Below are 27,355 nucleotides of genomic sequence, written 5' to 3'. Positions count from 1 at the left end.
AATACTTGAACACCAACTTTAGATTTGTGGCCGTGACTGAATGGGCTAACTAACCCTTTAGTATTTTGACCGCTGCAGTTCACAGTTGTTTGCTCTATTGAGACGTTGCAGTTGGTTGTTGAGCTGCAGCTGCTTTGGATTATTGTACAGTATTGGCGATCTCCTGTGTCTCTGTAGCGGGGATTAGGGTGGTGCAAAGTGTATTTGTTCTAAAATGGTAATTTTAAACATCAATACATAGTTTAATTAATTAACATCTTCAGATGGGGTATATAGCGTATTTTGCCCGAACTAATCTTAAATGTTAATATTATGTTTACTAGCTTTGTAACTCTGAATGTTTTATAAAAACTTCGTCTAGAATTTATTATGAAATAAAAGCCGTGTGTATCAATTCCACTTTTGATATTTCAGGTTAACAATGGAAAGTTCAATATGAGAGTCGAATCTAGGCTTAGTATCTTTTTTCATTATCATTGGTCATTTTATGTTTGGGAAACGGTGAAATAGAGATTTTTATTTTATAATAACAATCAATAAACCTATTAAGGTCATATCTTATTTAGCTATTTAACTATTTAGCGGAGATTTAATTTAGAACCTTAAGCAAATACTTTTACACTTATTGTTAAAATGTATTGCTGAATTTATAACTACTAAGTATTTGGAAATTAATTAAGAAAGTTAAAACACTTAAAATAGAAATAATCAAAAGAGTTATTTTGGTATAAATGTTGTGTTGCCAGATAATTGAACACAATTTTAAGTGACAGTATGGTCGTACATGGAACATACAGACCGACTACCGAGCCAGTGTGGTGTGTAGTGTTGTGGGTGTGTTGTGTGTCTGACGGCGACGGCTGGACGACTGACGACTGTGCACTGTGCAGTAGGAGCGACGGAGAGCGCTATCGATTCTCACCAACCCCGACGATCAAATTATGAGCTGCACCAATGAGAGCACAGCAACCCCTCCCCCCGCACTCCAACTGGGGAGGTGCGATGAGCGGCGCGAGGGAAATTGGACCTTCCACCCTCTGAAATAAGGCCTAGTTCTGCGCACCACCATGTCGATCATAAATAGGGGTAGAGTTTTATTAGACCGATAAAACAGGGGTTATAGCGATGAAGGGGAGGAATTTTTATGTCGGACTTAACACCGGCGCGGCGCAGGAAACTCGTCCGAACGTGGGACGAAATAAGGCTCTTTTTCGTCCGAAAGGCTTCGATAGCTTCACGTGTATCGCCGAGAAACGACACGAATGATATGTCGCATCGTTCAAACTAAAATCACCCTTACATCAGCCCGGATTAGGTCGAGATTCGCTCGCCGGGAGGGACGGAGGGGATACCTACGGTGTCTCGATTTCACACCGGTGGCACTTCCGTTTCGGGGTTTTCGACGTGCGGGGGTTTCTAAAATTATGTTATTTTCTAGGGTAACATCGCCGAGGGGAGGTTTGTAATTCTCCGACTCGAAAGGGGGTTGTTCCGATTTTACGGTGGCTACCGACGACAGCGACAAAGAACTTCTAACCCCACCCCGAAATGGATATTCGCGGCTAGGGAGGGAGGGGCGTCAATTTGTGTTATACACATCTAGAAGTTGTTCAGTTTAACTTAACACTTTGGCCGGCGAACACAGACTAGCGATCCACTTGTGATAAGTGCCAGTGATAGTAATAGTTTTAATCTTTTTTTATTTAATTCTTTATAACGTTGTGGACATTATTTATAATATTTTAATGTTTTAAAAAGTACATCAATTTAACAAAACTCTACTAGTACCAGTGACTGGTGATGCGACTATGAGTTCCTCGCCGCAGATAGATGTGTGCTCATCCCCGATGCGGCCGTCGTCGCCTCTGCGCTGCTGCCCCTCCAAGACCTCGGACCGTCACTCTCCCAAGGTCGCCGACTCCAAGGGCTCCGGGCCGGGGTTCACGTCGTTCAGCATCAGTAGTATCTTGTCTCGTGGTGACGACCGGGACCGACGAGACCGCGACTCTCTGGACGTCGCTCACCTCGCTGCCGCAGCGGCGCTCCATCCCTGCCACTCCGACCCCGCCATGCTGTCCAGGTCAGTGAACCGTCCCGCCAGTTCAAATATTGTTAGAACGGTACATACTTTTAAAATATGTTAACGATGCCAAAGTAACATATAGTAGATTCCATACGATTATAAAGGATAAGATTAAAATGTATTGGAATTGGCATTGGATATGTACACCCAAAGTAAAAATATTCTGGTATACATTAAATCAAGAAACTTTATAAACTTAAGTAACATCCATATAAGATATCCATATAGTCCCAGATTGTGATAACCAAAAAGTTTAACTATAGGTTGTATTTATTGCTTAATAAAAAAAACCTATTGAATTAACTTTTAAGATAATACATTACGATATCTGTTACTAAACAATTAGGTACACATAAGTACTTAAAGCTACTACAAAATGTAGACCTAAATTTAAGAATTCCAAGCTATAAATAGTCTACGTAATTGGAGATATTTTAGTTGTTGTCAATATAACGAGGCTCCTTACACAGAACACTCATTTAAAATTACCCTCCCATGCAATATAACCAATATGGTAAAGCTTGGTTCCTATGTGAAGATTTTAATTCTTAGAATTCATTTCCCACTTCTACTACTGGGTTTACCGTTTCCTTCTGGCGTTCCTATTCGCTGCTAATTTGCGACGCGTCAATACAGTGCCATCTTTAGGTATCTACAATAGCTTCGTCTTGAATGAATATAACACAAAACAGTCATTACACAACATTTACATGAAAAAATAAATTTGACAAATAACCGGTATCGTCGTCGCGGAGCCACATGTCACACGAGTCATTCTGGGCGACGACTACCAATTGAGTGACCAAAACCAACTCACGCTAATATCTGACTATCATACGGGTGTTACATTTTATTATTTGGTTATTTTAGTTATAAATAATATAGATTATAAAACACAATGCAGATTATCTTAATTTTAGCTTTTGGAGAAAGTTTTTTTCATTATGTGTCGAATGTGTGATTTGCTCAAAATTATTTGACACTTATATATATATTCAAACGAATTGTTTTTTCGACATCTAGGAACATCAAAATGAATAAGTAAATCGGTCCCGAGTCAAGATCTTTCCGTGCCACTAATGGTAATAGATTCTTCCCTATGGGGAAATCCGCTGAACCCTTAATATATGCATTTTATTATATTTTTATGTAAAAAAACAACTGCACTTATAAGATAATCTAAAATACCGTGGATTAAACATAATCCCCTGCAAAGCTAGAACCCTTATATTTGACCCTCCTATTACATTACTCATGCCATCCTTGTCAACTGACCACAGTGAAGTCATTTTTCTTTCTGGTATAGACCTATGTTTGCGATTTCAAGTGTGATATTTATTCTTGTTTTACCAGCTTTAAAACCGATTAAAGCAAAGTACCTATTAACTTATAAATTACTGCTATATCGTAATCGAAGAATAAAATGAGCAGAGTAAAACCTAACAGAAAAATAAAAAAAATAATAAATTAGTCGGCAACAGCTAGTTGCGTGTAAAACATAACCTGATATAAATCACAGATCAACACAGGCGTGAGACTTAACAATAGGATGAGAAGCTACTGGAGATATACAAAGACAATGTTGATCAAGGTAATTATTGCATGCAGGTTTTTTTATTTTTCTGATCGATGAATATCAATAAGTAGCCTATTATGCCTGACGACGCGGAGCGAGTTTGCTAAACCACTACATTGTAGCTGAGGTAATACACAAGACCGCGACAGAGGTGATTTCACAGCTGTCATTATACCTAAACACCGTAGTTTTCAGCTGATAACGAGTTCCACGAGAGTTTCCTCCCTGGCGAGGCCTCGGTTCTGTACAGCTATTCGATGTTCGACTTCATAATTAATTACAAAATACTGTACTACGGGTTATTTTTTAGTATAAAACATTTACTTTCATGGTTAACATTGTGGAAGGTATTTTCTTTACTTATTTATTTTAGTTTAAAATATTATATATACATCACAATGTAGATCAGTAGATTAAATTTCGTCTTCTACATGTGACAGTGTAACGTAATATTGGAGAAAAAGTGGGTCTGGAGTAAGTGCATTGATAAAAAATACTAGCTATAAGGGATTTCAATACTTTGAAATTATATACATTTTGAATTATATTTAAAAAGGAAATTAGTTCATTGATAGATATAGGCTAATTTAGCTAACGTAAACTATACATTGTGTTAAAACATTTTATTTAGGCGAAGATATTTGATCCCAATGAGTAGGGTCTATATTTAAGAATTTTCTTTATAGTAGTAGGCCCCCTACTGTTGAGAAACAAAAATTATACAAATTAAAAACTATAATCATCATAACTAATGTGATAGCCTAAATACCTAAAACATCGCCTAAACTTTTGCTCCAAGCATTTTACCAGTAAACATTAAAATTAAAATAGATTATTTTTTGTTTATAAAATATTAAGTTAAATCTAAGTATACGTGACTTACAGTATGGATTATTGTAAGCCCTTCTACAAGTAAATCAAATAAAAATATTATATATTAATGTCTTCACGCGAAAATCTACTAAATAATTATCAACTTCTACACGATACCGCTGCCGCTGTGAACATTTCAGAATCCGTGCAAATTCTTTCTTGTAATTTTTAAATGTATTTGCCACGAAGTTTCAACTATGTACCACTATTTAAAAAAATATACAATAATCTCCTAATCAACTTGCATTGAAGGAGTATACGTGAACTTATAAAACAACTTTCCCAAATATGCCTGAAGTTTAATTAATTAATGAAGTTGTTACACATAAGGTATATGCTCTTAAACGAAACAGAAAGTATTAATTGAATTTGGAAATAATGAGGGTTTCAAACTGATTACAACTAACTGGTGAATACAGATTTCATTTATATTTTTTTATTAAAATGGTCATTCAAATTAATATTAATTTATGCTAGTAACTTAATACATAAAAAAATAATTTTTTACATATACGTAAAAGGCCCATATAGTCATATCACAATATTCATGACAGTGATGGCTGTTACTGTAGCCTATAATCAAAGAATCAAAATCAAATCAAAACGCTTATCTATATTGATGCTGAACATAAAAATAAATAGTTGTTTGGATAATTCTTTGACATTTCCTCTACCAATGCAGAAACAATCCTCCTCGGCTAAGTCGTCTATCTTTTACTTGAAAGGAAGACCTGTTGCTTGCTGGGTTACAACATTATACATAACACAATACATAGCATAATACACAGGTAAAGACAACATGCTCGGCAGGATTGACTAGGGGCCTATATAATAACATTAGCCGCAACGCTAACATGTTCCTGAGGATATAGATAGGTTAGTTATGAGATAATTTTATACTTTTTGAGTGACGTGTACAGTGCTAAAATTTCCATTTTTATAAGTAGAATATTCCTTCTTAAATTACTTTTCTACGGACTTAGTTACGTTACTTGAAACGTTTTATCCAGATTTCCTTCAAATCGGAAATTTTATACTAGAGTTATATGAACATATCCCATACTATAAATGAACTAACGGGGATTTTACGTATTGGATTGCCTAAATTGTAAGTGTGTTGGTCGCGGGACCAGGTAAAAGAACCCTTATGGAAATTCCGTTTAAAACCCAGTTTCATACACCTGTTAAGAGTCTAACTACTCTTTATTATACATTAAGTGGACATTTTAACAGTTCAATTTATAAATCAAATCTGTTCATTTTTTATAAAACATACTTCCTGCTATTTGCATGGTCAAGGTTACGAAACTATACATTATAAACCTTCGTAAGTAAGGTATTTTGCTCAATCTTAATATTTTTTCTAGTTAAATAATAATAGGTATCGTTAAATAATTTTCTTATATTTACTTAGTTTGTTTTCTTTTAGAATGCATGTGATACCCATAACTAAACTGTGAAAAATTAAATTATTAGTTATGTATACATGGAGATTAATCCCCTAATTCTTAGTCTTAAGTAAAAGTTTGTATCAATATACTTCACACTACATAGTGAGTTCAGAAATTAATGAAAAAGTCGAATCTAAGCCTAATACATCTTAAAAATATATATATTGTATATTGATAAACACAACGCATGGAATCTCCCACGTTTAGTGCCATAACTATTTCTCGCAAATAAGTACTGTGTAGAATTAACACGTTAAATTCCCAGGATTAAGTTATGTCCATCTAATAAAAGGCATTTGAGCATTAATACGTCATAATGGTATTTGATGATCCGATTATCCGCTGGAGCTAGCAGCTAGGCCCTGTAGATGTACTACATAGAGTAACAACCGGCTAGCTGTGTACAGTACACAGAGTACACGGCGAGAGCGATGAACAATGTAAGCGCCATAGAGTATAATAGTGGCTGAACGCGCACTTAGGCCTTGTTAATGGAACAGGCATCACCAATAGATTAGCCATGAAGTAATCAACACACAAACTCCATTACCCGCTACTGCATGCCAGGATTATCTATTACTGGGAATCTGATCTCTTATTGGATAAATGCACCACGATTATAATACTAGAGCTTGGCGCTTAAGTGCTTTACAAGGGAACACTTTGGACGTTTTTGAAAAGGATTTATACAAAATAATTGTACAAGAACGATTCTTTTTAAATATGTATTTCCGTAACTTATACACTAAATCAGTTTTATGGATGCGTTTAAATTCACACTTAAGTGGAAAGATAGACCGATATCATTTACTAAATCTTGTTAAATGAGTGCGATGAGTTTCCATGAAATAAAATAAATATGATGGGTAGATTCAATGATTTTAATTAAACGAGTGCTAAAGTCCAAAAACGATTAGGCCTATGATGAAGCAGTTTTTTTTTTTACTTTAGACTAAGATAGGTAAGAAGTAACTACCACTGAATTGCAACTCGAGTCAAATCAAATCAGTCAAATCCGTGTAAAATATTTATTATTTAAGGAAAATCTGTATAATATCGTCACAAGGTTTACTTAAATGTATGAATGAACAAGATAGTAAAAATAAATAGTCGACAAAATTGTTGTACCATGTCCTTTATTATTAATGAAATCATAAACTCATTCCGTAATAAGTAAATCATAAAAATACGGTAAATTTATTTTTGTTAAGGGTAGTCTATACTTGAGCCTTACCGTACAGAAGAAGTAACACCACATGACCTTATATTTTTCCATCCTACTTTTTATCACCATAATTTTTTATTTGTAGGCAGAATTATTGTAAAGATTCACATTCTACTCTTCAAATAAAAAAAACCTTAACACTCAGAATTAATCAGTTTTTACAATTGCAATACGAGTATCTGTGATTAAACGCTTTTGCCACAAAGAGTTTGTATTCACTCATAGTTTCCGACCTCAATTAAAAATATTCAAACATGGTCCGTGCCCGGAGCGAGTGGTGTACAGTATTTGTTGTACCGGAACTGTGCAAGTGTGTAGTTACAAACAACGCCTATTGCCCTATTATCTTCCCTAGAGGTAGTTAAAAATTACTTTCATCTATTGTAAAATGCCTCTCTTTTGTTTGGACGTCGCCTTGAACCATTTTTGTTTGATTATTTAATTAACTGAGATTCATCGCTGTCATGTGGCTTTGTCATTCGAATGCGGTTTGCTTTCCACTATTTTTCTACAACTATCAACTAATTAGGCCTCGGGGTTAGTGAAATAACGAACACTGAGTGGCGAGGGAGTAGTTTAACATTACTGCGCATTCATTAAATCTCCTATCATGCGGATGGAGTTTTTCTATTCTCATTATTCATTATTCTATAAAATTAAAGGGCTGATAATAGTATCTATTCATCCATCTAATATTTATCCAATGGTAAGCCCACGGGACTTCGGTTCTGGAGAATAGGTTTCTATCTTCGCACTTCCCACGGTTATTAAGTTATTTTATAAGAAAATGTCATGATCTAATATGTCAGAGTCAAACTTGAGCTAAATGTTCATCTATATAAAAGAGGAGTTGTAGGCAGAATAATTGACTCTGTATAAAAGATCTCCTTCTTCGAAATGTCTGTCGAAATTAATAGTTCGTTATATAAAATACAAATACATTTTAAACCCATATTTGAGCGAATGCATTATTTTTACTTAAAGAGTTTGACCATGTGAACTTCTATGTAAATTTTAATAATATGACCTTTTATTTGGCACGAAGTTATGTTGGAGACAAAACAATGGGACGGTCTGTTAAAAGTAGATCTGTTTGTTAGCCATCGTTAGCAGCCGCAGACGTAATCACAACCAAAATTTGATCTATATTATTTAATTAGATATTTTTAGTTTTTTTTCTAAGCCCTCCTTCACGTAATAATTTTAAAAAATATACATACTCTTTGTTCAGAAGCATAATAATTCCTGAAATCACAAATAAAAATTACTATTGTTATCAATAAGCCTTAATGTAATAAGTTATATTCTTATGAAGTCTTAGGTTAACCCCGTAAACTTTAAATTATTGTATTTTACTAAACAGATCTCTGAAAGTATTTTGTGAAGCCTTAAATAAACGTAATACGCACAAAGCTAGACGGTAACCAAAACCGCAATTTTGTAACCGTTAACGGCGACGGCCGACACACGACGTTGACGTTTACAAATCCAATAAAGCCAAAAGCCGCTGTCCAAACATGTTTTTGGAACCGAGAGCAGCTGACTCATTTATCTTCGCCACATCTCCAAGCACCCGCTCCAACAGTTTTATTGCTGCGAAATAATTAGAAACAAAGATGATCTCCAGGTCGCTAATTCATACAGCGTAATCACCCTTCCCCTTGAGTTATGACGACTGTTCACCGCTGTATTATTTCCATGACGTTTACAACTGACGAGTGGGTGGTTTTATGGGTGCCAATTTGGTTTTTGTTGTAAAACCCTCGAGTAAATGTGTGTTTTTTACCTGTGAGCATTGGGTGAAAGAATGCTTCGAAATATCCATTTAGACAGATGCGGTTGGTGGGGTTTAAGATAAAATACGGAAGAATGATAACATTTGTATTAATTAAATGGTATTCAAATTAGGTCAACTAAACTTCTGCTTCACAAATGGGAAAATATTAATAATATTGTAGACAGCAGTTTTAATAGATACATTTATCAGAGCTCAGATATAGAATTTATATCTACTACTGTATTATGATTATTTTTTAAGAATTTGAATGACGGTACTCTGATTTTAATTCACAGCATTTGTAATATTTTTTTAATGTTTGATTATTAGATGTACTTCGTACAACCATAAAAAATAAATCAAGCTTTCCCTTTTTTTAGATTGTCAATTCATTTTTCAAATGAGATTGAATACACAGTAAGTCATATTTTAAAAGAATGTTTGTGTTATTTAAACATGCAAAGATCTCTTATAACCACCGAACGCTAAGCTCATTGTTATAAGTCTTGTCTCATCTGTTGCTGCACCTCCTCTATCACGTATTGAGGACGAGTCCTATGTAAAACATATCCAACAATCTTTTTTAAGCTAATTACAGAAAAGCATTTTAATGATAAAGATTATTAAATTTAGTTTTATTACGGACCATGCAAAACATAGCTTTTGTTACGGTTTCATACTAGAATACCTAATGAAATAGAGTAAAAATGAAGGTAGTTGTTGAGCCATCGACAGGAGTGTGCTGATGCCAATTGTACTCATTTCTGTCAAAGACGCTAACTTGCTCACCAAACCCAACTTGAAGTGCAATCCCCTGTAAACTGTATTATATCTTTTGTTAATAACCACCAAAGTATTAAAATATAAGGGAGGAAATAGAATTTCTACTCAGTATGAATTTCTACACTCTGTGAAAGACTCATTCAGTACAGCTGATCTGTACATTACTGTACATTATCTGTACATTACTGTATAGGTGGAATCTGTACCTCAGCATCCAAGCTGTAACTAACTGTTATACAAAAATGTGAATGTGATGGATATTTTAGTTCCTCAAAACTAATAGATTACTTTATTTCTAACTTTTCAAATGTCCGGCCCGAAAACTCTCGCGTCAGTTCCCTGTAGGATCGTTGATGGAGAATTAAGTGTTTTTGTCAAAATTTGCATTTTAGAGAACTTGTTTTGGCGTCGAGGTGGGATAACGAGCCAGCCTATCTCGATTGCCATGTTGTCAAATTCCAATTAATAAAACCGGAACTATGTTGACTAATTTCGCTAGTCTAGTAGTGGAAGAGTTTAGTGGAGTGTCGGCGTTTGTGTCTGTGGAGCCCCCGGGAGATAATTATTGAAAACAAATGCCTTCATTATATCTACGACAAGATTAGAGAATCTCTAGACCTACTTTAGCACTAGAATATATTACCTAGCAGTAACATCCGTGGTGTATCCATCCATACTAATTAGTGATTAAAAAACTTTATGTGTTCTTAAATTTTGGAGAGTACGGGTGATTTTGAGGCATCCGAGATCGTGTAGTTACTTAAAGTGCAGACCCGTACTTAAAAGCATGAATTGTGTCATGTCATGTATGTCAAGTTGCCAGGCTAGTTGGTATTGCACCTTGTGAAAAAATAGTCATGCGACTATGTGTCCCAATAAAGTCGCTTTTACGTAACATTTATTTTAATATTTTGCAGGCTGTGATATTATAGACGTACCTTGGTAAGATTAGACGAATTTAAACATTATGATAGTAATAAGTTGATTGACATGACTTGACATTCCAAGTCTCAGATTTTTTGCTGCAATCTGCTTGGCAGTCTTTGGTAATACATTTGCATTGTTTTTACGATGTTAATAAAGAAAAATGGCAAATGAAATCAAGAATTACTCCTTTTTAGAACCATATTTATCATGTGACCCTGCAGGACCACGAAATAATATGTACAACTTGTTATGATACACTTATAAGGCAGCATGTGGTACACAACCTTATTTTCTCATGGGATTTACTGATAGTAATTTTCTTTGTTATCAATTCAATTTCCAAGCCACCAGTCCTATAGCTGTAACAGTAACGTATCTTCCACGTCTGTCTTCTTCCGCTCGCTCCTGTACAATGCGACCCTCTGCTCATCCTTCCTCGATTTGCATGAGAACGGCCCACATTAGCATCTGACAGGGGCGGGAATTACAAGTACACACTGTTGGCACAAGGCGTTCATACCGCCATTTTGCAGCACATGCGTCGTCCGCCATTTCCGCGATATATTTAATTACAGTATCTGCCCAGGTGGCCAATGACGAGTCGTATATGTAATGCGAGTGTTGTACCGAGACCAGATGTCTGTGGCGCGCGACACGCGACGAAGCTCCGCGCCCGCGCCTACTCGCGATAATTGATAGCTTCTTATCAGTCTGTCCCATCGCCTAATTGGGAGTCAATTGTAGCGTGTCCCTCGTTACCGGATGACGATTCGCGAAACTAACGGCCACGCATACGATTAATTATTGTAATTGATTTCTAGTTATGCGCGCGTGGCGCACGATCCCACCGCCAGATAGGACCACGCGGCTATCTCCCTAGCTACTCTGCGGCGCATAAATCTTGAATATGCTAAACAAGAAATTGGTCGAGACGATAACTTTGATGATTTGTGTCTAAATTAACTCCGACAGTTATGTGGTCGGAGATCACCACCACATTTTCCTGAAACATTGTAGCGGTCTAAAATGTATACAGTGTGTAAATTAAGTTTAGAAACAAATATGCATTTTTTAAACAGAAATACAGTAGATAGAAATATTCTATTTGTGGAATTGATTTTTAAAAAGGTTTCAAATTTGTTTACATCAAAAATTGTTTAACCCCCCTTAACATCGTAAGGGGTAGGGGGTGACTTATTTTTTGAAATAGCAACACCTATAGAGTGGCCCCTAATTTTGAAGGGTTTGTCAAAAGAAACGCAATGACGTAAACCCGAGGTGGATATCCCACCCCTAGCCAAAATGGCGGGTATTCCAAAATTTGATTTAGACCTACAGTATGTGAAAAACACCAATCCATAAATATAGAAACAAATCTGTATTTTAAAACTGGAATTGATAAAAATATTCTGTTTGTGGAATTGATTGTTCACAAAAGTTCCGCACTTTTTTACATCAAAAATATTTATTTAAATAACAACCCCCATTGAGTGACCCCCTCATTTTGAAAGGTTTTTCAAAAGAAATACAATGACGCCAACCCGAGGTAGATATTTCACCTAAATGCCGGTTATTCCAAAATTTGATTTATGTGAAAAACACCCATTTTGGAATACCCGCCATTTTGGCTAGGGGTGATATATTCACCTCGGGTTTGCGTCATTGTATTTCTTTTTACAAACCCTTCAGGGTCACTCAATGGGGGTTGCTATTTGAAAAAAATAAGCCCCCCCTACCCATTACGCTGTTAGGGGGGTTAAACAATATTTTAATGTAAAAAACTGCAAACCTTTGTTAACAATCAATGCGACAAACAGAATATGGTACTTATGGATTAAACGGAGGCCACATTTTGTCAGCGCGCTGCGGCGGTTATGTTAGGTTGGGTTATCATAATAGAAAGTATCGTTCGATTCATAACGAAGCGAGGAAAGTCCTACACACATAATATTTACGATAACCCAACCTAACGTAACCGCCGCAGCGCGCTGACAAAATGTGGCCTCCGTTTAATCCATAAGTACCCAGAATATTTCTATCTATTTCTGTTTAAAAAATACAGATTTGTTTCTATACTTAATTTACACACTGTATAAATATATAGGTTACTTACTGTCTTTGCAATTCCGAATTTGTTTTACCACTACGGCTGTTTCGGAGGTTACTCCAATGTCGGATGTATTCGTACACTAAACAAAATACTCTGATATTTAGATTTTTTTACGAGATTTCTGAATTTTCATTGGGTCAATTGTTAATAAATACTACATATTATACAACACATGACTCGACACGAAAACATTTAAGCACGTGCACGGTTATAATACTGACGACCGACGATGGAGTTATCTCCGAAACGGCCGTAGTGCTATAACTTAATCAGGATTGCGAAGAAGTAACCTGTCTGTCGAGCGGTTTCGTAGTCCATAAAGGACAAACATACATTGGATTTTATATATATAGATACGTTTTTGAGTTTATTTCAAATAAATTTCAATTACACTCAATTTATTTTTTTAGTTATTAACACTTAAAATAGAAAACTACTCCCGGACATTTGTTAAACTGCTTTGCTAAATTGAACTTAACCAAGAGACTTGTATATTATCCGCATAATCTTTACGTAAATACACAATAACATTTTAATAACCCGCATATTAAGGCTAAGAGTTTTTATTTATTTATAATATTTGAGTTAGAAAACATAAATAAATTAAATAATATTATAAAGTCATGCAAAAACGCAAACTTTACGAAGAATAGACTGCTTTGTATTATTTTCAGCTCATAAGACCGATCGGAGACGTCTTCTTAATCTTTAATGTCTTGCCCCAGCACTTAGACCAATCGCTTCCATCTCTCTCTCTCTCTCTCTTTTTCTCCCCCTTATCCTCTCTCTTTTCACTATTTCCTTCCCTATTCTCGCAAGTGTTCAATTATACAGACAACAATACTCTAGCCCCGATGGCAATCATTAATAGCTCTCAGCAACATTCTGATAAACCAAACAACTATTAACTGTTACAATCCTCTGGAGTTTATCCCAGTTTTGTATATCTTAAACGCCCTTAGGACAAAAGCGGTTTGAGACAAATGTTTTGATAGAAAGTGACTTTTTCATTTTTCTTGATTTAGCAAGTCTTTGGTTTAAAAGACATGTTTTAGCATTGTTAAATATTTGTGTTGGCATCGTTTAACATCACAAAATTAAAGTTAGGGTACATAAATTTTAAACCTAGAATCATCTGAATAGCCATTCACTAGTCAATCTCTTTTAAATTTTTTGATAAAAATGTAATTTTTGGATTCAGGTAAGTGCAAATGAAGTTAAGTATTGTTAAGTATTGTTAAAATAGCATGGTTATTTTCACTATCCAAAGTCACTAATAAAAGAAAGGTGGAATAGTAGCTACCTCTGGGTAAAAACCTTTCGAATTTGTGGTTGTTAAAATTAATGATTAAAAAACTACATACCAAAGAAATAGTGTAAAAGTTACCGTTCTTTTGAATATAATTACTCTGTACAACTATCATCCTATCGTTAAAAAATATCTATATTTTTGGACCTTATTCAAACATTTGGTAAGAATTAAAGATAATTGTAAACAAAAATATACAATGGGAACAAACCACCAAGCCATGCTTCGGTCCCCAGCCACTTATTATAATTATTAACATTATGATGGAGACGTCACCTACTGTAGGTTAATACAGCAACGTCTGTAGAATCTACTTATTGCACAAATCAATGATACAATCTTGGGATAAATACACCCACCACATGGCATTACAGTATTTTATATTAATTTTTTTAAATAAGCTAGGTGGGATTCTAAAATAAAGCGAATTCAATGGTTCGATAAGTTTATATTGAAATGTGGACGCAAACGGAAACATTGTTTTTTTTTCAATGGAGACACATCAATATTTAGTTCTTCCAATCTCACCTCAGAACTTTGAAAGCACACGAGGCATAGTCCCAGGTCAATATCAAGGCAAGAATAGAAAGCGAGTTATTGGTGCGGTAAATATATATATATATATTTTTTAATTAAACCTAATCGGTTCAGTACAAACGAACAGACAGACAGACACAGATAGACACCACCTCGTCTTTATAATACTAAAAATAGCTGATTGTACGAACACTGTTGTTTTCTCGCCCTTTACGATTATGTATTTTAAGATGAAAATCCAGCCAATAAAAAAGTAAAACTAGTAAAGCTAAGTAAAATACCCCCGCCGCAGCAAACCTGCAGATTAAGCGAATTTCCATTTACCTGGCTGGATTTCTACTAAGATATTCCCTAAACATTGTCAGATTTATTTCCTATTTAAAAAACATACATTTTACTTACTTGATACTTGTGTGCTGCGTCGTTGACCGACAATGTCGGATAGACTGCGTACTTTTATTGAGTACTTAGGTTTGCTGCTACAGGGAAGGTATTGAGGTGTGTTTTTATTGCAATGTTGATAGCTTAGTATGAAATAAACAAAATGTCCAAATTTGGTTAAAATATATCCATAAACAAGCAAACTACAACAGTTTATTTATTCACAATAAGAATAACAAAACACTTTTTAGTTATTTTTTTTTATTATCTCCGTAACCGTTGGGCATACGACAACGCTTCAATATACAAAGTTAATTATTTTTTAAGCTCTACAAATGGGATTGGAGAGAAGTTATGAAATTTTGTTTTGTAGGGTCAAAAATGTGAAAAATCAATTTTTACCCCATAAAACCCCCCATAAACCTCCGTTCCCGTTGTCTGATTATGCTGGTTCACGAACTCGTTTGAATAAACGTACGTTTACACGTTTGTAGCAAATTTAATCAAAATCGGATTATTTTTGTTAAAGTTATCGCGTTAAGGGACACTTATACATATATGAATTTGAACGGATGGTGTTTTGGCATCTGGGGATCTCAAAACGAAAAAGTAAATTGGTCCCAGGTCTAGGTCTACTGGTCCATGAGACCTACGGTAATAGCTTATTCCCTACGGGAAATTCGATAGTCAAATCATCAAATAAAATCGACAAATCTATAATTCAATTATATCCACACAATTGAGTCGTAATACTTCTAACACCAGATTAGCCATACGTTAGACGTTTTCGGAGAAGTTTTGAAGTGAAGACCGCCAAGTTGAAGGTGAGGAGCAAGTACCAAGGAGTGGAAGGAAGTTAACCAAGACGATCCTGCTTACTTAGTTAACAAGTCGGTCGCGAAGCTGCTCCGCTAAGTAGTGAGTTAATCGATAAGCCGCCTGTAAATAACACTCTTTGCCCCCTCCCCCCCCCACGCTGCAGCCCCTAAGCGTATTAAATTTGCAGGAACACTTAAGAGGCAGAACTTAGAGGTAAGATGATGTACAGTTTCGACAAAAGTTCATTGTTTCGCCTCGCAACTTGGCTTTATTCGCCTCAGCTCCTAATTCATTACCGTGACGTCGACGTGAGATTGTTCAAAACTTGGAGTCGAGAGGAGAGATCAACTTTGGATTGGAGTGATTCTTACAAATCAGATAAAGATTTTAAGTCAGCCGAAAAAAACTACTCAACTGCTGACGTGTGTTATTTGAAACTAATTATTTAAAAAAAATCTCTAACACATAAGAAAACTATTTGTAACGCCCAAATTTCTTCGTACATTTATTGTTATACATACTAATATGAAGGATACCTCTTCGACGAATAAACACATACCTATTTGAACAATTATTGATAGGTAATAAGGATGTTACCTGTCAAATGATTTTCAAAAAGATTTACTGCTTTAAAAATATACGCCAAGAGATTGTCATTATAAGGTTACCAAAGATTGGACATAAAAATACTTTAAACCTATTACTCCCTCGTACGTATTCATTATAATTTTTAAACGGTTTCATGTTAAGCTTAACAGGAGCTATTTCAAGCACGCGATTTGGTTTTGAATTGAAATAAAGTGTATATGTGAATAGACCAACACCCTACACGAATATGTTTCCTGACTTATTTCAACAAAAAATAATAGTTAAACTATCAAGTATATCGACGAAAGCCCAACGTTAAGTCACTGTAAAACAAATTCCTTTAACAGTTTTAACTGAAAAGCGATGCCAGTTGAGAAACTCTCTTTCATGTTAAACGGAATGAGCAATGATCGTGTGGTTGGGCCGCTGAAGGTAAGGTACTTGTTATTGGTTGAATGGGTTGTGGGTTTGGTTGTGGAGGGGGGGGGGGGGTGGGGGTGGGGAAGTTTGCAAATGTTTATTTAGATGTAGAGAGCTGTAAACGGCGACACTTGGATTGAGTGGCACTTGACTGGAGAGCAGGGAAAGCACTTTGGCGCCCCAAGCGGCCCAACACTTAAGTTCAAGTGCCGTGTTCAGGCATCCATTTCAATAGAACGTCGAACCTCTCTTATGCATATTCCCACCTGGGCCAAGTTTCCCCAACCCTTCCACAAGTCGCTTTGAGTGTTTCTGAAACGGCGATAAAGTTAACTTTTGGTCTTTCATCCTCATCAATAACAGTGGCAATCTCACAAGAAATAGAATGTAAAAACAGTTTTTATATATTTTTTACAAATATTTTTCAAATATAATATAGCTATTCAAATTAAATAAATGTTTCCCCCAGCTCGTAAAAATTGTTATAATTTATAATCAAGGCTTAGCAAAGTGAGCATTTAAGTTCCTAATCGCAAAAACCTTTTAAGCATTTACCTCAAGTGTGATAAACAAAAGTTATGAGCGGAGGGTATTAACATTAACGATTATTGTAAGTGGGTTGCACTTAGAGAGCGCTGAGCTTAAAAAGCGCTGTACTTGGATCCCGCTGTACAGGCTATATACTGCACGCTGTTTTATCATTTTGTGTTTTAGAGCTTATTCACTCGCTTAGGGAAAAAATATTAATCCTAGAAAGCTGTAAATAAAAAAAACAGATTTTTATTTCGATGTTCATATTTTGTGTTCACCCAATGTATTTTGCGAAATGTATTGGGTCATTTAAAGTTTTAACTGAGTTAGTTAAATATTGCCGTTATTAATAACCACTTGGAAGAACAGTATAGTAGAATACTTGTCCTCGCATGAATAACGTATAGGCCTACAAACAAAAGGTTATTTACCTTATTTGTACTGTGCTAACTTGATATAACGTATATGCCTACTGAAACAAACAGACAAGACCATGAGAAATACATGAAACAGATTAATCCTTAAAGTTAAATTTTCCATGGAAATCATCGTTATATTGGACGCCTGAGCTCTTTACAGCCTGTCGTTGCTTTTGATGATTACAATTTGAAACAAACTATAGGCTAATTGTTTTTTTATTTTATTTTTGTCACACCTTTCCAATACCAAAGTCTCCTACCTCTCCAATAACAACCTCGCTATATCGAGGGTATCAACAGAATAACCGATTGTTCCATTTTCTTGCCAGCTGTCCATCTTTCTTAACGACACTGTCTGCTGTTTGTTATCATTATTTCCTTCACATTCAGGTACTGTAATTGGCAAGGAAGGTCCAATGGCAATGTCACATTACAGTCTGTTGATGTAACTCATTTCACATGGAGTTATCTCCAGGTGGTAATTTACCATCACATTGTCCTGACAATACACCTTGACATGACATTGACAAGTTCCTGTAACACCCATCCCGCTACGGGAACGAATAACAAAATGCCAGCTGAGGACATAATATTGAGTAGAAATGTTCAGTTTTGATTTACTGCTGATTACTAAATAATCAATTGGTTACTGTGGCTGCGACAATTACGAAACAGAAATGGAAAACCGAAGGTCCCAGCGATCGCAGTTTGTTCGTTTTAAACATAATCAAACGATTTATTATTATTACGAAATTTAAAATGTACTGTGGACTTGTACACATCACATTGCCTAGTATCAAAATGTAACTTCGATTGTTAAGTACTGTATATCGTTGGCACAAAAGACAGCAGAACCTTGATAAGAAGACTCTCATGGGGATCATTAATTAAAACTTGTTATCAACGTTGACTTCTTATCAAGGTTTTCAGAACCATATGATTAGAAGTCAAATAAATTGTAGGAGAGTTGAAAAATACACTTGTTATCAAGCTTCCTTGTCATCGAGGGTCTTGCTATCGAGGTCCCATTGTATAAATGAGTTCAATTTTGTTATGTCCACACCAAATGACTTAAGGATATTTTCACGACATTTGGTAACTGCACAAACTGTGGTGTAGTTATATCAATCGATCCAATGGATACGTTGTCCCACGTGAATCCATCAACACCTCGACATTGCAAACTCCCCTGAGAAAAAAATATCAGAACGTCTGTAATTTATTCTCAGGAACGAAAAAGGGCTCGTTGAATCATTTGTAGCTCTGAATACTTTCAGTTCAGCACGTTTCCTATGAGGCTTTACCCACTTCTAAATGTACGTATGTTCTTGTGTAACCTTATGTGTGTATGTTTCAGACTGGGGCTGATGTCCCATTTCAACGCCCTGGCCGCCGCCGCCAGTGGTCGCAGTCCCTTCATCGCTGTCTACCCTCACCCACCCCCGGGCACTCCCTCGGACAAGCCGTGGTACGCTGCCTGGGCCAGACTGCATCAGCCACCTCCCACCACCAGCCCTACAGGTGAGCTTTGCAAACAAACAAACTTGGTACAGCTGTGGTACTGGTCCTCCAACATTGAGATCTCAGAGGTTCATGTTTGTTATCTCATAACTTTAGAATTCTCCCCAAAACTACGAGTACATGTTTTCAGGGTAAAACTTTTATTATGCTACCTCAGATCAGGTACAAACAATGTAGTGAGCGAACTGTGGCTTGCTTCGTATCCTATGCTGGGTTACTAGAGAGTACTAGAACTCCAAAATACTTTTTTAGATCTGAAAGCTAATAAGAATTGTTAGACGATTTTTTATTTGAAATTACCCAAACGGAACTCTTTGATCAACGATCTTTGAAAAAGTAGCCTATATATTGATGACGTCATGTCAACAGAACCGATGTTGGTTGTAGTTGCAGATTATATTGGAGGTGTCAGTTCTTAGTTAAGCAAAGTTGTGTTGTATAGTTGAGACTGAGAGCCGATTAAGGAGGTGTCGACGCCAGAACTGGGTCGGCCACTAGGGCCTCACTTGCGGGGCGTCGCAGTTTGAATGTAACGCCCCGGTGCTCGTGTTCGGGGCTTCTCTTCCGACTCTCTATAACAACTGTTTACTTTACACAACCCACGGCCCCCAGCATCAGTCATCATTGATAGAGTTGAGTTCCGTTAAAACCATGAAACGTTAGAGTTTCATCTCTGGTACAAAAAAATAAAAATACAATTATTGTATTTCTGACTTGCTCATATCTTTAGGAAAAAAGTATTTGTACCACATCTATATACTTAAAAAACCCCGACCTTATAGAACAACTGCATGTTGAATAACGATTCAATGTCTTTATGCTGTGACCATTTACGCCAAACTCTAATCGAATCCATCGAATTTCTGATCAGTGATTGCATAGGCTACATTAGATTTTGTAACATATACAGTCTATATTCAACGAATGGGCCATGCAGTGATTAAAAAACATTCTACAGGGACAAACACCCTGAACCACTCAAGTTTGTATTTTGTTCAACTTTGATGTACCTTATTCTTAAAAATTCCTTGAGTATCTAAAATACGTTTGGATAAAGATATGACGATGATTAGTATATTATGCAAACATGAGAAGAGTAGTATGGTACTGCAAGATAGCTGTCTGAACATAGGCGTTCTTTGCCTAAGACATTATGTAGATGACCTACTACGTTGATAATTGTATAGAACGATCACACTGTGGTGACCCAAAGTCATTATAGTTTATTAGATTAATAACCCAGTGTGAATTGTTGCTTCGAAGGTTGATACAGTAGGCTATTAAATACCTACCCTAACTCTAGGTCGCCATTAATTGTTAACTTTCAAAAAATAAAGTAGGCTATTAGATAGCTACCCCTGTAAGTACTCGTTCGCTGTTAACCGTTGCCCTGCACTAGTAAGGTATCGGCTTATAGCCAATTTGTGCCCACTCACACATTTTCACTGTAAGCTCCAGTTAATTAGATTTTAAATAAACAGCGAAGCCGTTTTAAGCACTTCTCTCTCCGCCGGCTTAGGAGCCCTTCAAGTGTCCACTGCTTATTGGTTTTCACTTTGTTGACAGTTTGTCTTTCGCTGTTTTTAAACTTCCCGCCCTTGCTTTGTCAGCAGACACTTCATTTCGGATTTGTATCAAGTTCATTCTTCAATGAAAATACTTCAAGGATCTATTTAAAATTACCTTAAACTTTTATAAGAATAGACTTGAGAATACTTTGTAAATTGTTCGTTTTACAAAACAGAGTTTACAATCTTAAACATTAAACATTCATTTAGGTACAGTTAAAAAAGGTAAAATTAAGGTAAAATCCAATCCTAAAGTACAAATATTAAAATATTATATGAACGAAATAAAAAAATTGTTTGTAATTATTAATATTGTAGCTAAAAAGCTATTAATTTCAGTTGGGACTAACAAAACAAATGCAACTCTATGTTTTATGTTTGACAACATTATGAAATATTACTAATATTCAGAAATAATAACGTTGGAAAAGGACATTTCAGTATATTATTTGTTTATTTCGACTGGTCAATTCTATGATGTTAATGGGCAGTTATTGAGGTACCTGAGTTTTAACTGCTGATTTTCATAGTATGGGGAAGCACTAGTGCTAGACTGTATACATAAGGTTTACATTTTCTTGTCAGAATAAAAAGTCTTACTTACCTTAAATTTCCACTTTACTTTTAATTACGACTAACAAATAACTCCATACAAAAATAAATACTTTTTACTTGAATAAACACTGAAACAAATCCTTTGGCATAACAAATTGTACTATACAGTGATGGTCCATTGATAACATATCATCTGTGTAGGTATTTGGCAAAGTATGGCAAATAAATATTCCTACGACTGATATTTTACTAGGTATTCTTTAAAATATTTAAATCACTTTATTAATAATTTACATACATATTTTTACTGAGTTACTTGATTATGCTACGTTAAAGACTCGATGAAACATTCGCAACCCCCAACCATGAGCTATGAATTCCCAATGTTGAAGCAATATCGTAAGTCTTGTGCTGCTCAATATCGACATGTCTTGAGTTTTGAGTCTCTGCTTCATTAAACATTGACATGGCACTTAAGATCATTTCCAAGGCGTTTCCGGCGAACCTCTCCCGAAGGATCAGCTCCTCTCTCTCTTGTTTTGCTAAAATCACCGTCAAGTGTCTTTCGATCACTTTTAAAGTGGAGAAACAAGTCGTTTCAAAATGGCCAACCTCTTGTACGTACACGATAGGTTAAGACAAATAATAAAATTACCAGTATAAGATGTATTGTGGTGGGGGGTTTAAAACGTTTTTTATTGTAGTGCCTGTACATATGTTTCACAAAGGGTCAAGAGTTCAAACGGGAAAACTGTTGGTAGAGATACCCTAATCATACAATTATAGACCATAGAATTTGAGTTTTAATTCTTATTTAAAAAACCCCTTTCAGTTTTATTAGTCTACGAGATACCTGGAAGAGTAACATTCGAGTTAAAGTATAAATGTTGTAAAATATGAATGATTTGGCTAAATAAAAAAAAAAAATAATAATATTCACAAGGAAGAGGCTAAGATTGGCATCAATACAGAATCATCACATCGGTATAAACTTACTGTATATAATTACTACCCAAAGTTTCAAGGTAATCAGATGTTCGGTTTGTTAAGAACTGTATGGACCCAAATATATGAAAGACATATTAAGTATTCGTATATTTCTGTCCGTCATACTTCAGCAAAAACAGCCGTTTTTATTACATGAGTTGCGGTTCATATTAGCTATTTTACTTCCGAGAGAGTAACAAGTATATTTAGTCCCTAGGGAGAAAACTCGGCTAAACTTCGAGTCCTATCGCTTGTTTTAATTGGTTGTAGCTTATTGTTGCATTCTTGTTAACAGTTCGACATATCGATGGTATAATGTACACTAACACAATCGTTATAGTCACTTTACGCCCTAGTGATGAAATAATACGATTAATGGATAAGGTTATTTTTTGTGATAACAGTTCATTAGAACTTAAATTTTTTAATGATGTATTTTACTTAAATTCCTGCTTTTAAAATGATTAAACTGTAAACTTGTATTTTGGTACGATAATATTTACGAATACCATTACGAAAATATAGGAACCAAATTAGCGACTTAACTGGCAATAAACGTAATACTACACATCCGTAAAAAAATGTGTTCATACATAGTTATAAAGTAAACGTCAGAGTATCATAGTGCGGGAATATGTGTACACTTAGCTGGGGTTCCGGAAGAATGAACACAGTATTATGATAGACGATGTCGTAACGCACTTATTCGGAACACAAACCACACCGGGATATCTCCAATAACAATCGATGAAGCCTCTCAGGACAATCACCAGAAGCCATGTGGACATTCCTCCACCTTCAGCAGCTGATCGTCAGCTGATCCTACGAGCGTTAACATGCGAAGGAGTAACAACGTGGAATGGGAGCTTTTAATTTCGGAAGTAACAATTGAGAACCTCTTGTGGTTTCTTATATATTGAAAGTATTGTACTTTAGGTTGGATACAATAAAAATGCAACATGTTTTGTCCACACAAAGGCCCAGTTACTGTATAAATTTTAAATCTAAAATACAATATATACGTCTTAAAACTAATAGTTACGTTGTTATTGTCAGTGTAGTTGGTGTTAATGGATAGTAAAATATTTCATGTTTTCATAAAAACAGCTCATTGTCACCAACAACGCAAGCATTGTATACAGTTTCAAAGTTAAGTGATTGGAATGAAAATGGTCCTTATAATTTTAATGAAATAGTTTTGCGTAGTTGAGTTTAAAGAAATTTTAATCAGCTACTGTTGCATAACGTTAATTTAGCACCAGATGTAGTAAATACCATCCTGTTATAAAGTTAGCTACGAAGTACATAAGAAGCACAGCATTAAAGGTTGTTTGAACAAATAATAAAGCACTGAGAGGGCTGCGGTAAAAGTTGATAAAGCTAACTCGGGTTATATCTTGTAACTATTGCACTTTCTCCGAAGAAATCGGTAAGGGAGGTGAGTTTATAACTTTAAATTCTACGAAAAACGGTTAAAAGCTTATATGAAAAAAAACAGCTGAACATGTTTTTATAAAGCTATACGTAATTTGAATATCTAGATGAGAATCTCAAGACGCCCTGGATCTGGCCGTGCAGCTGACATCGACCTAATGTTTGGATGTTCTCCGCAAAGCCCTGAGTTATTTCCTCGTTGCATATGTGTAGGATTATGTGAAATATAAAGTGTTTGTACAGTCTCTAATGTCAAACCTTTTGCGGCTAAAAAGAAAGGATTGTCACTGCAGCAAAGAGTATTTATCAAATCACTCTTCTGGGAGTTTGGACAAAACTAAAAAATGATTGTCTTATGCTATGTGAACCAAAATGCTCACATTAAACGTTTGTAATACCTATATGGAAAAACTATATGGAAATTTTTTTTTATTTTCTTAAAACATAGGCTGCATTCTCCTTGTATTTAAAACATAGCAGTATTAGACAGTCAAAGATGTTTATTTCTTTTAGAATCTCCCTGTTTTACCACTTAATTAATCCGGACATAGAATTGGGCACTAGACTTCAAACATTAGCTAACAGCTTTGAGAGGATAATAAATACTCATCTTTATCTCGATTAAATAGTTAATTTACGTCATTATAAACAACAATCGATTAATCTTGCACCCAGTTTTAGTTCGGCCGGAAGCACCTTGAAACCCCGCCGTGACTTGATTGAGTGTTGCGCTATCTAGATCAAAGAATACCATTTATCAGCTTCGCTCCAGTGTCAGACTTGTATGGTCTTGGATACACAACTGCAGAATAATGAAATAGTCGTTAATCATAACATCGTTGGGTCCGTTCTTCGAAACACCTGTTGTTGCTTATATATTAGTTTAAATTTCCTTGTCCTTATAATGTTACTAACTCGATTCAATTAACAAGAGCCGCATGAAACGCTCAAAGCATTTAAATATCTCAGTTTCGCACGTTCTATATATTCATATTTTCTTGCAGGTGGCTCGACGACGACAAACGAAGAGACCAGTAGGCCGAGCACTCCTCACAGTGTCGGGCCTCGGAGTGGATCTCCTCTACCACCCTCCAGCAGCCAATCCAAGGACCATGGACATTCTGTTGGGGCTGACCCTCACCGACGCAGCCACAGCCCTGCGAGCTCTCTAGGTGAGGAAGCGACGTCACCGAGGCAACCTCTGGGTAACCATCACCTCAGCTCTCTCCTCGGGCCCAGCTTCCTCCATCAGCACGACTCCTACCTACAGCTCGCGGCCGCCAGTCAGAAGAACATGCACAGTTACATGTCGGAGCGACGGCACGACGACGACATGGTTGTGGACGGTGATGAAGTGGAGGAGGGAGACGACGATTTCGACTCCAAGGACGACAAGAAGGACGGAGGCTTGATGAGCAACAATAACAAGAGGAAAAAGAAAACGAGGACGGTTTTTTCTAGAAGTCAAGTCTTCCAGTTAGAATCTACCTTCGACATGAAGAGATATCTGTCGAGCTCAGAGAGAGCGGGGTTAGCCGCGTCTTTGCATTTGACAGAAACTCAAGTGAAGATATGGTTCCAGAACAGGCGGAACAAGTGGAAGAGGCAGCTGGCGGCCGAGCTGGAGGCCGCGAACATGGCACAGGCAGCACAGAGACTGGTGAGAGTTCCCATCTTGTACCACGAGGCATCGTCTACTCCTGGACTACAGCATCACTTGTCCGTCCCTGTCACCTCCGCCTCCTCCGCGTACCCTTCCCTCTACTACCACCATCACCACCATCACACTCCCCCGTCCTCCTCGCAGTCCTCACCTCCTCGTGCGCCCTTGCCTAGCCTAGTCTGAAGTTTACCTCACGTGTACCCTGTGGAGGAGCCGACCACTTTTTCCTTCCATCCTTACAGAGTAACCTTCCCAACGGGCTCTGACAATTTCTGTTACACACCTAGCAAAGAACTCTAACATTAATTTCGCAATACATCGACAATCCTACACTTACACTGGTACTTGGTGCTAGCAAAATTATTCATTTTCGTCACTTGTTGTAAGGTACATTGTTTAATAATTCATTCTCTATTAATAGTTTAGTTATATTTTCAATATTCAGGAACCAAACCTATTATGATCTCATGCTCGGACAATGATACAAACTGGCCATTGAAAGTCTGTATCATTTACTGAAACTAAAACTATTAACCTTATTAATGTATGTATTACTAAATTAAATTTGGGTAACTCTCACCCATTAGGCTGTGCTATGACCTAAGTATTCCGCAAATAATTACAATTTCGTTTGGTAATAGTCATTTAAATGTGGAAATTGCGATTTATATTAATTTATTTTAGTTATGAATTTGCTAACTATTTTATAACAATAAGACTTAAGTAAAAAACAACATTTCATACCTAACATACATAAGAGATAGAGTGATTCACTGTTATTTTATTTTCTAATTTCCCATCAAGATCCGAATTGCAACTATGAATGAAAACTATTGTTTTGCCCTGTCTATAGACCAAATATTAGGAATTTACATTTACATAACATTTCCTTATAAATTGATGGTTTTCATGCTTGAATCTCATAATGTACTAACTTGAAACTTGCAACAAAATAATTGATTTCTTTTCCATATTCGATGAAAAGTGAAAAGAAGTTGTTTTATGTACAAATATGTAAGGACTAGTCAGTGTTGAATTTGTCGATCTCGTTTTGTAATAAATGTACCTAATTATGTACAAAATAGTAGTTAGTATTAAAGATTTGTGATAGTAATGTATTATATAGATAGGTTTAGGAAGTAAGTTTATTTATTTGTAAAGAATTGTCATTGAGTACCTTTATGAACATTAACATTTAACTTTAAAACAAAGGTCCCTTGAGAGAATTACGTTTCACTAAGCATTGTACAAAACCTTGACATTTATTTTCTCAATTGGAATATGACAACCTGCGTTTACACAATCTTAAGTGATTTGTAAATTGACAAGTTACTGTGCAGTACTTCCACTTCACAAAATATTCTTGGATCTAAAGTGAAATTACAAACTGTTGTAAATATATTAAATACGGTTACCATGTAAAATGTACCATGTTCGATGTTGTCGTAGACCTTCGCTTCATACGTGTTATGTACATTTTCAAATAAATGCAACAATTTAAATGTAACAATTGTATTTATTAATATTCCACAACAGATTGATATTTTTTGTAATAAGGAAACACAAACCAAGAATCAATTGGTAAACCTCCAGTGTTAATGCTTGGAACCGATAATTGCATGATAATAACATGGCTAAGTAACACATTGACTTTGGATGCTGCAAGTAGTCTTCCCATCTTGGTGTGAGAAGTGAAGCCTGGTTTAGTATCTATTTTCATATCCTGTTACTTTGAGTGGACTGATCTCTAATATTTTTTTATTAGTTCAGGGTGTAATTTGTAGTGTGGACTTTATTAATTGATTATTATACCAAATG

The 27,355-nt window shown here is 35.8% G+C and overlaps 1 protein-coding gene across 1 annotated transcript; it reads left to right on the top strand.

The window, feature by feature from the left end:
* Positions 1 to 1,640: 1,640 nt before the first annotated feature.
* LOC129005298 (homeobox protein Hmx-like) lies at positions 1,641 to 26,966 on the top strand. Its single transcript, XM_054434155.1, has 3 exons — positions 1,641 to 2,080; positions 19,167 to 19,330; positions 24,879 to 26,966. Exons 1-3 carry the CDS (start codon positions 1,809 to 1,811, stop codon positions 25,718 to 25,720), a joined length of 1,278 nt encoding a protein of 425 aa, XP_054290130.1. The 5' UTR covers positions 1,641 to 1,808; the 3' UTR covers positions 25,721 to 26,966.
* The last annotated feature ends 389 nt before the right edge of the window (positions 26,967 to 27,355 follow it).

The sequence above is a fragment of the Macrosteles quadrilineatus genome, unplaced genomic scaffold (assembly GCF_028750875.1).
Source record: "Macrosteles quadrilineatus isolate MER2022 unplaced genomic scaffold, UCM_ALF_1.0 Scaffold_19__1_contigs__length_3004403, whole genome shotgun sequence".
Lineage (NCBI taxonomy): Eukaryota > Metazoa > Arthropoda > Insecta > Hemiptera > Cicadellidae > Macrosteles > Macrosteles quadrilineatus.
This window is presented reverse-complemented; position numbering and strand designations above follow the sequence as displayed.

Coding starts and splice junctions, on each gene's coding strand:
- LOC129005298 (XM_054434155.1), top strand. CDS start 1,809: ATGAGTTCCTCGCCGCAGATAGATGTGTGCTCATCCCCGATGCGGCCG. Junction 2,081..19,166: donor GACCCCGCCATGCTGTCCAG/GTCAGTGAACCG, acceptor TGTATGTTTCAG/ACTGGGGCTGATGTCCCATT. Junction 19,331..24,878: donor TCCCACCACCAGCCCTACAG/GTGAGCTTTGCA, acceptor ATTTTCTTGCAG/GTGGCTCGACGACGACAAAC.